The sequence below is a fragment of the Sceloporus occidentalis genome, unplaced genomic scaffold, assembly GCF_023333645.1.
Source record: "Sceloporus occidentalis isolate IW3139 unplaced genomic scaffold, rSceOcc1.0.p SCAF_1, whole genome shotgun sequence".
NCBI lineage: Eukaryota > Metazoa > Chordata > Lepidosauria > Squamata > Phrynosomatidae > Sceloporus > Sceloporus occidentalis.
Genome location: NW_028316981.1, coordinates 233,398,505 through 233,413,529, shown reverse-complemented (window position 1 = coordinate 233,413,529; position 15,025 = coordinate 233,398,505). Strand labels below are relative to the sequence as shown.

At 38.6% G+C, this 15,025-nt stretch overlaps 1 protein-coding gene across 2 annotated transcripts in view; it reads right to left on the bottom strand.

The window, feature by feature from the left end:
- The window catches only part of SPATA6L (spermatogenesis associated 6 like), a 33,580-nt gene that overhangs the window by 14,111 nt on the left and 4,444 nt on the right, over positions 1 to 15,025 (bottom strand). For both annotated transcript variants that reach the window (XM_089511784.1, XM_089511774.1), the window contains exons 3-8: positions 14,214 to 14,262; positions 13,709 to 13,750; positions 9,403 to 9,527; positions 8,257 to 8,334; positions 5,900 to 6,196; positions 24 to 135 (exon numbers count right to left, since the gene is read on the bottom strand). In XM_089511784.1, coding sequence (XP_089367910.1) covers positions 24 to 135; positions 5,900 to 6,196; positions 8,257 to 8,334; positions 9,403 to 9,527; positions 13,709 to 13,750; positions 14,214 to 14,262 — 703 coding nt within the window. The remainder of the gene's footprint in view (positions 1 to 23; positions 136 to 5,899; positions 6,197 to 8,256; positions 8,335 to 9,402; positions 9,528 to 13,708; positions 13,751 to 14,213; positions 14,263 to 15,025) is intronic.

The window sequence follows — 15,025 nt, the reverse complement described above, 5'->3', positions numbered from 1 at the left end:
ATATATAACAGCAACATATTTACCTCGTTTCAATTGAAATTTGTGAGAATTTCTTGTTGGACTTGTACTTTGCCTTACATTTCGAAACTGTACCTGAGGTGGAGTTTGTTCAGCAAATGCTTTAGAAGTATCTACCTAAAACAAATGAACAACAACAACAAAAAAAAAACCAAGATGGAGCTCCAAATGCAACCAAAAGCAGATCTGGATACAAATCTAAATAATTCTCTCCTCATTTCCCTTTATTTTATTATGCACTGCTTGTCTTCTTTGCTGCTTAAAAGTAAAACCAGTTAGCTGATTTTAAAAACCTCTAATTAATTGAACAAATACTTTGAGATATTCAGAGACAGCTATGATAGATGTAATTCTCCCAACAAGTGGACCACAAAAGATCTTCTTATGAGTCTTGAATAATTAAAGAGTAAGGATAGCTGTCTGGGCCATAAAGAAAGTTCCAAAATCCATATTAGTAATTAGTAATAAAGGTATTTCTCTAATGTTGATTCTATATAATAATAGTTTGCATAAGTCCAAGGCAGGGACTTTACCCTCTCTCACATACACAAATGTGCAGTTCAGAAGCAAGAAGTTCATCATTTCAATTCAACAAAAAGCTCTAAAGTCATAGACAAATTCAGAGTTGACCATAAATAGATCATAGGAGTTTATCACACAGGGGACAATTGGAAATATAAATGGTGATTAACCCATTATTATTGCACAATTACACTAATGGTTTTCACACAACATCGTGTTCAAAATTATTTTATCCCATGAATAACCTGTTATCGCACAATTACGCTAATGGTTTTCACATAATGTCGAGGTGAAACATGTTTAAAACGCCATTAACCTGCGAATAACCAGGCAAGAAACAGCAACAAATCATTCACAGGATTTTCCCATGAATGACTTTTTGCTGTTTATTGCCTGGTTATTCCCTGGTTATTCACAGGATAATGGGTCTTAAATTAATCTCATTTTAATCACATTTTAATGTCAATTGCACAATTTTCTCAGGTTAATCACTGTTTAAAGTCCCATCCCCCCCCCCCCCACCATGTGATAAAACTCCTAAGATGCATATTTGGGGCAAAATGTATACAAAATGTATACAACATTTCCATGTAATATTTTTTTAATTTTATTTAGAATATCATCTTACACACAGAAAGCAGATAAGAAAACACAAAACAAACATTTCAAAACATACATTACAGCCTGTACAAATATCACATATATCTATTTACATAAGATAATCAATATCGTTGTCTTTCTATTTATACTTCCTTTACAATTGGGTATTCCCACATCTTGTAATTTATTGTTTACTCCTGATATTTGTTTTTAATTTGAAATTTCCCATGTTGACATTTAAATTTTCCATTATCAATCAAAAATCATTTAGTGATTAATATAACTATTTTATCTTTTCTTCAAATATTTTAAGACATTTCCATTCCCCTTCTAACTGGTCTTTGGATTTCCCTCTTAGTGAGGCAGATAGTATATCCATATTTCTTGCTTCAAAAAGTTTAATCAACCAATCTTCAATTGATGGGCTAGTGGTGGTTTTCCAGGATTCAGCATACAAAATCCTTGCACAAGAAACCATATATAAAATCATTCTATTAAATTTTACAGATTTTATGTTATATGTCATGTTTAATAGAAATAAATTTGCTTCAAAGGGAATCTTGATGTCTAATTCCATGTAGTATTTTTTTAAGCAGCAGATCAATGTAGAAACAGGAAATAACACACTTACAAATTAAAATGCAATATGAAACTTGCACAGATACTGCAATCTGTCTACTCCTAGCCCAAAGGAGCAGTCCACAGGTGATGCTGGCTGTCGTTTTGAGCTTACCTCTTTCCCAGCTAAGCCTGCTTCTGCTGCCCCACTGCCTATGACAGATTTTTTAAAAGAGCAAAAGAGTTTGTTCTGCTTTTCTGCCTCTGGATGGATCAGTACTCTGCCTTCGCCTCTTTCCAAACACCAGAGCAAGTCCAGAGCAATGACTCAAGTAGAAACAGATGAGCTTCTGTGTCTAGCAAAGGAGGGGGAACTATGTGATTTATGAGACACATGCAGCCCAGGGGGTTCCTCTGTGGCCCTTGGACCTCCCAGACCCATAAAAGCCCTCAGGTGTCCCACAAATTGACCAAAAGTGCAATTTTACTGAACCTTTCCCCCAAACACCTCTGGGACATGCTGCTTAGAGAGTTTCCCTGGGGGGAAATGCTAACACACACACACACACACAGTGACTGGAGTGTCACTTCTGATTTTCGCATGTAGTCTGCAAAGGTTCAGGAGGACCCAGGAATGACCCTGTGACTCTCTGTAGATGCCCACCCTTGATCCAGAGTAGCCTTTCTCCAAAGGGAATGTACAGCCTGTACAAGAAAAGAAAGATAATTCCTTTAAAGCTTTGCTGTGAAACACAGGGAAGGAATATAATCTTGTTGTGCTTCACTATATGCCTATGGGCCAAAGTGCCTCATCGCCATTATGCAGCTTGCTGTTAACTGTACCCTGGAGTTTTGTGAGTAGAAGCAATGCATGTGCTAACTGTGTTTGAGGTCATCACCCAGAATATTTCTAGTTGTTCATTATGACTGCACAGCTTCTGGGGGAGATAATCACTACAAAGTTAGTGAAGCAAATCAAGGCAATCTCCAAGCATTGTGAAAAACTGTGGAGAAGAAAAGGCTGCCCTACATAAAAATTACTGGGTTGTACAGGCTGAGAAAGAAAGAAAGAAGGCACATAATAAATATCTGGAGGAAGTGAACAAAATCATAAGATTATGTTGAGGCATCATTCCCTCTAAATGAAAGTTTCAGGTTTGTGCTGCAATCCTGCATGCTTTCCTGAGAGTATGTCTTACTGAATTCAGTGGGACTTTCTTTAGAATACACAAACCTGATTAATAGGAAAAAAGCCGTGCTGGAAACAATGATACTTGCACCAAAGTAAATACTTTGTGTTGACAGGTGTTCATAGCCACCTTCATGTGAACAGGAAATTGTAAATATTTCCCAGATTTTATTGTTACTGTAACAAAATACAGCTTAACCCTCTTCACCTGTTATGACTGCATACTATGAAAAGCGAAATGTCTGAAGCATGTACATCTTGTTTTGCATCTGCAGTATACTGTGGAAGAGCATGCAGAACTGGGATGGAGCATTTCTACACACAAATGAAATCAACACATGTACTGTACATTGAAACATCAGCATTTTGCAGAAACATAGTGTGACTGTAACTGTTGACTCTATAATGTGAACCAGTCACAACTGGAATGTCTGGTGCATGTACAGTATTTAAACTCTCAAGTTTTGGTGTTTTCTTTTGTAACCACTGAAAAGGCATCCCAAGACATGCTCTTTTGTATCATGGTCTTTTGATACTTCACTTGCAAACAATACAAATATGGTTGTTCAGATTCTGTCCAATTTTCTTTCAGTATTTCAACTATATACTGCCAGGGATGTAGTTGTGGAGGGGACAACATTCCCCCCATCCGAATAAGAATTCTGCCACTTCCAATGAAACTGTCCTTCACTCTCCAAATTTCTAGCACTGTAGAAACTTAAAACTTCAGTTGAACATTCAGAAATACAGTTTAGCCATCAAAGGAATGGGAGCAGGCAAAGTGACCAATGAAATGTGAAGACAGAAAATGTAAGAGTTCTAAGTATGAATCATTTTCAATGTCTCTGCAATGCTACAAATTTGGGGACGGAAGGAAAATGTCATTGCAAGGGGCAGAATTCTTATTGGGAAGAGAAATTACTTCATTCCCTCCTTCATGGCCACTGCCACAGCTACAACTCTGCATAGGAATCATACTTGGAACAAAGTAAACTGACCAAAATGTGTAAAAGTAAAATAGTAAGGCAATTCTGATACTCAAACATCCTGTCATATAAAAGCCTGTAAGAGATAAATGCAAAGCAGTGTATTCATGAGAAAAGTTTCCCTCCTTAACTGTCATCTCGACCTCAGAGGGAGTGATCAGGCAGACCCAGCAACATCAGGGACTGCCTGAAGGATGAGACTTCTCCCTCCTTTAACTGTCACCTTATATTTGTTTTGTATTCACTTTTTACTGTACACCGCTATGATCATTCGGAATAGCGGTCTATAAATAAAATGTATTATTATTATTATTATTATTATTATTATTATTATTTTCAACTCCCAGTAGCTTTGTTGCCTACTACCCTACAAATAAACACTTAACACCTGCATTCCCCCAATGGTGTCTCCAAATTAATCCTACTGTTGTAATACAGTAGTCTGCTCTATTGAACCTTGGTATAATACATCTTCGTTACTCCTGCAGTAAGTGATCTGAACTGTGAAAATTTGTGGGAGGTCAGAATTGTTGTGCTTCCCAGCATTAGGCTTCTATATTAACAGTGTTAATAGCCAGTATGATGTAATGCCTAGACATGGCAGTGGTGACAAAGACCCATTTCCCCAGCAGAGGCCTTGTACAGGCAGGACCAGGGCCTACAAGCCTCTAAGATGGCTGTGGTGTGGAAAGTGAAGGTTTGCCATCTCTATTCCCCATGAAAGGACACTTCTGGGCACATGATAATACATTTCTCAAAACACCAGAGTTAAAGACAAGCATGACAACATCAAAACCTCCAAAACAATTAAGGTGTGAATGTGATACCAGGTCCTCCCTGCTAGCTTAATCAGTTCCAGAGCAATATGCCTGGCCACTAGCATGCAGGCTACAGCCTATTCAGTGGTTTCTAGATTTTGCCAAATCTCAGTAACAGCATCAATGTACACTAGGTCCATTTATAATCAATGTGCACACTGCATTGGTACTTAAATTAATTCCAAACTGGAACCAGTAATTAAGTGAAAACGTTTTTTTCAAAGGAATTTGTTTCTACAATAGGACGTTCGTGTGCTCTGCAAACATACATACAAAAGTATTTTTGTATTATTATGTTTGCTTTCTGGAAAGTCCTATTCCATTGTCCCATTGTGATTCTTGGTTCTTCTGTACTACGTGTGCAGGCTCCACCAGGGTGGTAAGACTTCAGTAAAGGTTGCTTCGCATCTGTGGGGTTTGGTTCCAGATTATCTCACCCTATTTTATTCAGTGGTGGCAATGTGCACACAGCCATGCCAGAGCATCTTGTATGCATATGCTGCCACTGAATAAGATGGGGCATGGTGATCTCCAGGCATCTGAATCCATGGATAACTAGCCCACCGTACTGTTCTAGAGATGGGTTTTGTGTCTGTAATTTGAGAAACGGTCAAGTTAAGTACAGAGAGGCTCATCAACAGAACAGCAGTCACTAAGGCCCGGTACAAATGGGTGGGAAGCGCTGTCCTGGCACTGATTCTAGAGTTTGGAAGTGCGCAGCTACCGCACGCTCCCAAACCCTAGCCCACAGGGGCTGCCATGATGACACAAGCATGGCACAGCGTCTGCACATCGCGGTGCTGCTCTCGCATCGATGCGCAACAGTGCAACAATGGCACACTCGTTACGTTGACCGGGCGCACCTAAAAACTTGTTTTTCCGGGTTCATTTTGGTGCAGAGGGACACCACACAGTTTGGCTGTTGCGGTGTCCCTCTGGAGCAAAAACAGGCGGCTCCAACCTGCTCTTTTGGGGTGGTCTGTTGAGCCCCTAAAAAACAAAATGGCCCTAGGAACTATGCATAGAATACTGTAATCCACACTGGTGGATGGGCTAAATTACAAATTTTCAGGCTATTACCTTTGTGGACTTTTAATTTCCTCATATGCTCTTTCTTCGTGTACTTGGAAAAAAGGTGGTAAATATCCTACTGATTCCACTAAATAGTGCCTAGAAGTTACCTTCACTGCATCATACTCAGGACTTACATGTCTAACTACAAAAGGTGGCCTGTGGTCTGCTTCTGCTTTGAATTTAACGGACCTCAAGCTCAAAGGAGATGGCTGCTGCTGCTGCTGCTGCTGCTGCTCTTGCTGCTGCTGCTGACTTTCCCTGTGGTGCTCATGGAGATGTTTTGCTGAGCTTGGAGATGGAGAGCGGGATCTTAAAATTCTTGTAAATCTCTTGCAGTTCTTAGTCTTGGCCATCCTACCCCGTGCTGGTGAGACACTCCTCCGTCGAGGTGATGCTGAGGCAGCCCTTTGTAACCTGGTTTTGTTACTGTCCTGCAAAATATATTAAATTCCAACACTTCCTACCTGGACACCAGAGATCAACAGATGTGGCATTTTAAATGGTGAAACAGTAGGGGCTACATTGTACAAAGGATTAGAAATACTCCTGAAATACTCCTGAATAAGGGACGTATCTTTCATTCCAGTACAACTGCCATGTCAGCAATACAAAGCAATGTAGACTACCTATGATCCTCCCTATTAATTATCTAAACCTATTTTGTAATCAGTACAGTTTGAAGCACCACAGCAAATGGATTGTAGGGTCAAATTGGCATGATTACATTTTTAAAAAAAATCTCATGGGAACAGCACTGTTAGATCAAATTACTGGACCATCGACTGTGGAATTTGATTTCTAACAGCAGCTAGATGGATGTTTCTGGGAAGTGTACAAATGTTGCTAGATATTGATCGTTATTTCTGATGTTTTGCTCCCAAAATCCATTTTATTTCAATATCTTCAAATGAAATACGGTACTTTGTAAATGTGTTTAGAGCTATTTATGAACTGCAGCAAATGTTTACTTTGAGGCCAATGTTTTTTACTTCTGTGTAATCATCAGATTAAAATGAGGGAATAATAGAAATCATTATTCTCTATTTCAGAGTCATCATTGTCATCGTCATCTAAAGCAGATTTCATCTACTACTGATATACTTGCACATTTCAGGTAAGGAGCCTTTCAGGAAAACTTCAGGAATCAGGGAGAATAAACCCTCAAGAAAATCTGTTCAGGCCATGAAGAGTACTGAAAAACTCTCACCATAAGGTTCTCTATGCATACATTGCTACGTCCTTTCCCAAGAAAAAATGGGAGGAGTATTTTAAAAGAAAAATATTAATATAGTTGCATTATAGCAGTATAGATGCTGCTTTGAAATCATTTATTATAACTTAATAAATAAAAGCTATTACTCACTCTTAAGCTATCTTTAATTAAGCATTCAAATTTAACTGCCTATCAATGAGAAAGTTGATAATCAGCTGTTTTTTCCTCTTAATCGGGAGAGATAAGTGCTTATAGCTTTCTGTTCCCATTTCCACTATAATACTTAACAAGCTCTGTTGAATAGGCTACATGCATCTTTTATTTGTATATTAAAGTATTATAATAAAACAATAAAATAGAAAACAAAGTAAAGTAATTTTAATAAGCAAAAGCAGTGAAAAGAAAACTGGCATCTATGGTTGGCTGTCTGTAAGTATTTAGGGCAACAAATTGTTATGTATAAACAGTTGCTTGCATTTACTGCTGTGGCTGCATCAGCACTGCAGAAACAATCCTGTCTGATACCACTTTAACTGCCAAGGCTCAATGCTATGGAATTCTGGGAACTGTCATTTGTTGTGGCACCAGAGCTCTCTAACAGAGAAGGTTAAATGTCTCACAAAACTTCAGTTCCTAGAATTCCATAACTTTGAGCTCTGACAGTTAAAGTGGTGTCAAACTGGATTATTTCTGCTGTGCTTCTGCAGGCTTTGTGGACTGTTTGACTACCAAATCTCCACAGATGTATGAAGAATATTTGCTCCATACTTGGATTTGGATGATGACTAGATAACTAGAAATTACACCAAATAAAAGTGTGAAAATGTATCAACTATTCATCTTCCAAGAATAGTAACATGTTGGACAAAAAGATAAAATTATGACAGATTTCTAATAGTGAAGTTATTTGGAACAGCTATTAATTTGAGTAAAGTTTAAGAGATCTCTCTGGATGTAAAAACTGAAGCAGCCCTGGTAGTGTGATGGTTAAATGCCTGTACTGCAGTCACCCACAGCCATAAGATTGTGAGTTTGATCCTGCAGGGCTCCAGGGTCCATCTAGCCTTCCATCCTTTCACAGGTCAGTGAAATGAGTATCTAGCTTGTTGGGGACAATTGGCTTACACATTGTAAACTGCTTAGGGAGTGCTAGTTTACTTATGAGTAGTATAGAAATGTACTAGCTATTTCTATTGTTATAATGAAGTACGGAGAGAAATTAGATGTGATTAAACAGATTTACCTCAATATGTGTGTTAATTAGCTAAAATTACTTACACGATACCATTTTCTGGGCAGAAGTGGAAGTTCTGTAATTGTTGTTCTTGTGGAAAACTCTAATTTTGGTGCAATGCCCTTAGGAGAAAAATTGAAAGGAGAAATCTGTATGAAGAAATGCACCAAACAGCTACATATAAAAGGAGCAAGTGAGATTAAAGAACAGCATTTTTTTTTCATCATGATACTCTCATCTTAGTTTGAAGAACACTACAAGAATCATCTGAGAGACCTCAATCTAAATATGATTTTAATTTAGCAATGAATATAGGATAAATCTGTGAACTCAGTTGACTTTCTTCCAAATAAACATAGAAAGATTGTCTTCAACCTAAAATTATTTGCTGACACCATCAGAAGATTCTACCCATTCATTATGCCAGGCTATCACATCACTGAAGTTACTGCAGGAAACAATATATTTGACTAGCAGTTCAGTTAGTCTGTTCTGTATTTCTTTTAACACTGATTTAAAATCCTGTGGAGTCACTTTCATGATTTATAAGCAAGATCCTATTCCTTTCAGTAATGGGGTACAGATACTGTTATAGAACTATGTGTAATTAGTTGCTGACACAAATGATCATACTGTTGATATCAATGACCCGTCAACATATCAGGGTTAAAAACAGCAGGGGCAACCACTGCCATAAGAGAGTAGTGGCACAACATGTTGTGAGTATTCATTTATCATACTTAAATACTTCATTTTCCCAAACTATTCCAGTGGTATGTACTCAAAGCACATCGTAACTTTGGTTTAGTTGCAGTGGATGTCTTTTAATGTTCTTATTTTGAAGCATTTCCACCATACTTTTTTGTATATTTGCTAAGTGGCGGGAAATTCCAGGGACTGTTAGAAAAAGTAGGTTCTGAATATTAATTCTTTTTGTATGTTACCTTGAGCAATTTTCACAAGGAAACAGAATATAGATGGTGTGAATAAATGAAGCTAAATAAGTATACAAACAGTTACTGCTAGACATTAGATAAAGTACTACCTAACATATATTAGGTAATATTGAGTAATAATAATTTAAAATATTAGCTGAGGCATTCATATCAAAATCAGGCCACTAAATCAGCATACTAACATATCTCCATCCTTGGTAAATTCATTTCCAATCCCACTCCAGAATAACTCACTGGGAAACAGGGATGTTTGTTCATTAGCAATTCTCTGTCCACTCCTGGATATGGAGGAGTCAGTTTGGGCTCAGGAAATAGAAAATCTCGAGTGTTCTCTTTATAAAATGCAAGCTCTTCATTCTCTGTATAAATAAAAGATTTAAGAATTGTGAGGTAAGACATATCAATTATGACAAGTTCAACTACTCTCCCTCTGGAACACAGTCTCTATTATGACTCAAAAGGATTTTCCCACCTCAGAATTACTGCATTATGAAGTATAGACTGTTCCAAGGAGTATTCTTTGATACAGTACCTATAACACATAAGTTATATGTGCACATAATAAGCCAAAATTCCTGCCTTATTAAACAGCCTGTTTGTACACAGCCTGTTCACACAAATGGGTCAAGGAATCAAGAAAGCATAGCATAACTGGCCATCTGAGTCCAGAATTATCCGTTTATTTATCCAAGGTTTGTTACTAAGGCTTCTGCCTCACTGTGGAAATAAAGCTGTTTAGCACCATTTTAACTTCTATGGCTCAATGCTATGGGATTCTGGGATTTGTACTTTTGTGAGATACTTAACCTTCTCTGTCAGAGTTCTGGTGCCCCTCCAAAATATAAACCCCAGGATTCCATAGCATAGCCATGGAAGTTAACATGGTGTCCAACTCCTTTATTTCTGCAGTGTGGCAGCAGCCTCTGAGTCATGAATTTTCATTTGTTTGGACATGAATTTTGTTTGTTTGATTGATTGACTGATGTTCTGAACTTTCTCACAACAGCTAAAGACAGCTAACAATCTTAAATATAAATGCATAGCCAGCATCACAAATTACGGTACCTAAAATGACTAAACCCATTAATCTAAAAATCACAAAATTACTGTATGTCTAAAATTACAAATATCTAGAATCATAACTTACAGATATTTCCTGCCATATCATGAAAGCAAAACAAACAGAAGCAAAGACAAATTATAAACCATAACCCACAATCACATGTGCAAATTTAAGATGCAGGTTCCATAGAGAAATAGTAATGTGTACTTTAAAAGCGGGGTGAGGGGGATGATGCACCTTGTGCCATGACTAAATAGGGTATCTGTTTGTTAGTTCAACTGAAATACCTCAGCCCCAAATGCAAAACTTTTATATGTCCCTTTATGTAACTCTTCCTCTTGTGTCCAACATAAGACACAATAAAAATGGTCCTTTTCTGCATTCTGGTGTATCTCAGGTCCAAAACACACTGTGGAAATAATTCAGTTTGAGACCACTTTAACCGCTCTGGTTTAGTGCTGCTAGGAAATCCAGGGAATTGTAATTTATTGTGGTACCAGAGCTCTCTGACAGAGCAGGCTAAATGTCTCATAAAACTACAGTTCCCAGAATTCCCTAGCATTCAGCCAGGGCAGTTAAAGCAATCTCAAACTGAATTATTTCTGCAGTGTGTTTTGGGCTTCAGTGATCTTTAATGAGAACTAAAATCACAAGGAGACTTCAACTGCAGACCACCTAGCAGTCACTACAATAAAGGTAAGAATATACAAACATGTGGTTCTATAAAATTAGTAATCTATAAAATTCGATCACACCAGAGTTTATGAGAAAGATACTAGAAAGGCCATTCCTGTCCAGTCCAAAAAGCAAAGGAACAGTCCCAAAATCAAGCAACTCGCTAAGCTTATTTCCACTGATTTGGCTGCTGTGGCTATCAATGTGTACAGCAACAAAGAAGAAATGAAGGACAGAGGTTTATCTCTGCTCTGGAATGGAAGGCTTGGCTTAGCACAATAAAATTAGAACAAGATGTCATCTTTAGCTCTTGGCTGGCTAGTCACAAGGACTCCATTCTATTTTGAGTTAGGAATGACCACAAACGTCAGTGCCAAACCACGCAGGTGATTTGTGGGCAACATCTAAAATAATGTGGCATCAGGGAATTTGAAATATTAAGCCCATAATCATTATCATCATCGTGTTTTATTCTCAGTTTCTTGGCAACTGTTTGTACAAATATAATATGCAGCCAAAGCTATGAATATCAAAAAGTCAATACAGACAGAGTGATGGTGAGATTGTCCAAAGTAATTATCAGAATCAATTTCAAAAGAAAATAAGCCCTATTTTAAAAGGAAATATCCAGGTGAGGATACATTTTTCATTATATTTGTATCTGATTTCACATATAATTTTTGTTAACTTATATAATTTGTATCTACAGTTAATCTTTATATTTAAGATGACAATAATACAAGCTAAGATCTGCAATTCTGAAACTATTCAGGCCATATGTATTGTGTGCATTATTTGTTCCAGGTGTTGATTCTTTAGAAAATAGCTTATAAGAGGTGCATCAACAAAGTCCAGCAGCTGAGGCAATTACCTTGGCTCATCTCCACCTAAATCCAGCCTGGGTCCCACCCCCAGCGGAAAGCATAAAATGGTCCTTTATCATAATCTCTTCATTTATTTGTTGTATGCTTTCAAGCCATTTCCGTCTTACGGTGACCCTAAGGTGAGCTAATCACAGGGATTTTTTAACACAGTTTGTTCAGATGGGGTTGCCTTTGCCTCCGTCATGGGCACAGTACATACCACCCTGAAACGGCAACCTGGAGGCGCCGTTTTTTCTTCTGGAGGGATACTGCAGAAGCCAAACCATGCAGCGTGCCTCCAAAGTAAAAAGAACCCGGAAAAACCAGGTTCTTTCTGTGGCGCCCGGCACACGTCATGAGTGTGCCATTGGCACACTGGTGACATAAGCAACGCACAGAAACGTCTGTACGCTGCGCATCGCTTATATCAATATGGAAGCCTCCATATGGATGGGAGGCCGCCATTAGGCTGCTGCCGTGATGTGCCACGGTTCCGGAGCATGCAGTTGCTGCGCACTCTGGAACCCTAATATCGGCGGCGGCATGCCACTTTTGGCCCATCTGTCCCGGGCCTGAGTCTGAGAGGGTGTGACTTGCCCAAGGTCACCCAGTGGGTTTCCATGGGTGAGTGGAGTCATAACCTAACACTGAAACCATTGTGTCATGGTCTACCACCAAGAAACTCTTTCTGTTTTGATCACTTCAAGATGGAGCCATTGGGGTGAAACACACAGGCAGAAGGGATGGCTTGAAGCTGGATAGGGGCCACAGTGAACACACATCTTGAAGCTGGCTGAAAAGGGAGTAGCAAAGATCCACTCCTTTATCCACTGGGAAAAAGGTAGCTTTTCCCACCCCTGGTAGCTTCAAGCTGCTCCAGTGGTGTGCAGCATATACTGTAAACACCGCAGGAACACCTTGAACCTGGCCACATCTGGGTGCCCGCCCGACTTCCAGGCGACTTCAGGGTAGTATATGAGCTTGTGGCATACAAACGCCATACTCCCAAGCTGCTCAGACAGCAACTTTAAAGGCTCATCTGTTCTGGCCCATTCACACAGTATTCTTGCGCCTTGTATATGATTCTGTTCTTGCTGTATACAATCAGTTCACACTGAGTACTGATTGTATCATTGCCTAGACTGAGCAGAGAATGGATGATAGAACACTCAGCACTCTCCTGTATCTAGATGTTGGAGGAACAAGTGGACATGAAGCAGGATAAGATGATTTCTTAGGAAACATGTCCCCTGTTATCAACCTTGTTATCGATCAATGTCTAATAAACTCCCAAGGACTCCACATCTATCCTTAAACAGCACTTTCAAAACACATTTTGAAAGCCATTAGAGTAAGCAATTTCTCCTCCACATTTGCTCTTCCTCCTCCTCCTCTTCTTCTTCTTTTTTCAAAAGCTGTCAGAATGTCCTCTCCTCTTTCCCTAACTACCAAGTTTAGCTTTGCTACTTCTTTTCTTAATAAAAATAAAAATATTTACCTAAGAAAACCTGGTGAAATTCATGGGGTTTCCATAAATCAACAGGTGACTTAAAGGCACAATACACAGACACACATGCATGGTTCTCTGTGTTTCCAGTTCAATGATGCACAAAGCTAAACTTGGGAGCAAAACAGATTGAGAAGGCTTATTCTGCCACCCTGTGGTTACTTTTCAGAAACCCACTACAAAATATTGTTACATGCAAATTTAAATTTTGGTCCCATAAAATTTAAATTATAGAGGGATGTCTGGGAAGCTATTTTGTTCAGAACAGGGTAGCATAAACAATTATTGTTCAGATTCAACTAGTAATAATGGCAGATATGGAAATACCAGAGAGAATTAGAGCATGTGTAACCCCAACATCAACCAAGACAGTCATTTTCTTCTTATGTTATCCAAGAAGTTGTGATGAATATTCTCCCACATCCCATTTACCTGAAGGTATCAGCTCAGATAATCGAATCTTTGTCACATTTTCTAAAAGAAAGCAAAGAAAACATATTGTTTGTGGCAACTGAATAATTAGGTGGCATTTAAAATATACTTTTAGTACAAAATATAATTTCAATATCCATTTTTCCAGACCTTATGAGATACAACAATATCAATAATAACAATGAAACCCTGCATTTGGCTGAGAGGCATAAGATACATATAGGGCCCAAACAGACAGGCTAAAATAAAGCTGCTTTGGTTCACTTTGGAAGTGTGCTGTTTTAATGATGCATGCATTCTAAGAGGCCAGAAGTCATGCCAAAGCCACGCTCCAGTCCTAAGGACTGTTTTGGTGCAGTTTCTGACCTCTTAGGTCTCAAACTGGACTATTTCTGCAGTGTTTTGGACCTTAGACATTGTATGTGCAGACTAGTTGGAGCCCATTATATCTGAGGCAGGGCTAGTTCAGCTAGATAACATGAAAATATTTTCTTGGGAAACTTACTTTCTAGCAGTTCTACTACTGCAACAGGGTCAGTAGCTTTTTCAAATATCTACAACAAAAGCAAAGTAAATTTTAAAAAATAATTAGAGCTATCAAACAGTTAAGTATGTTTTCACTGAAATAAAATGCAGCTTAATTTATTAATCAAGTACATACAAATAAATTTATGTGCAGAAACTATTAAAAAGAAATTTCTTACTTACTATTTGTTTCTAAACAAGATGCCCTCCCTCTAGTCCATGACAATGGGTTGAACAGAGACAATGGTTTCCTGGCACACTACACATACTATAACAGTAGTTCACACCCAGTCTATGAGGGCTCTCTTGCCCAGTTTATCACACCTTCTTTCTGGTTCCCAGCCAGCATCACTCTATACTCCAATAACTCCTTCCACAATTTTTATGTTATCGATTGACCTTGGTTTTAGGCAACATCTTTCCTCTTATCTTTGATTGTATCTACACTGTAGAATTAATGCAGTCTGACACTGCTTTAGCTGCCATGTCTCCATGTTATGGAAGCCTGAGATTTGTAGGTTTGTGAGATATTTAGACTTCTCTATCTGGTGCCACAACAAATTACACAGGAAACCATAGGATGGAGACATGGCAACTAAATCAATGTCAAACTGCACTAATTCTGCAGTGTGGCAGCAGCCTTTCACCATGCCACATGCTCATTTTGGACCTAGCACTAAAATCCTTGTAAAGTTTCAGAGCAACAGTGAGGAACTTAGTGCCCACCAAATGCTGTTGAACTCCAGCTCTAATCAGCCCCAGATAGCACAGCCAATGGTCAGGGATGATGGG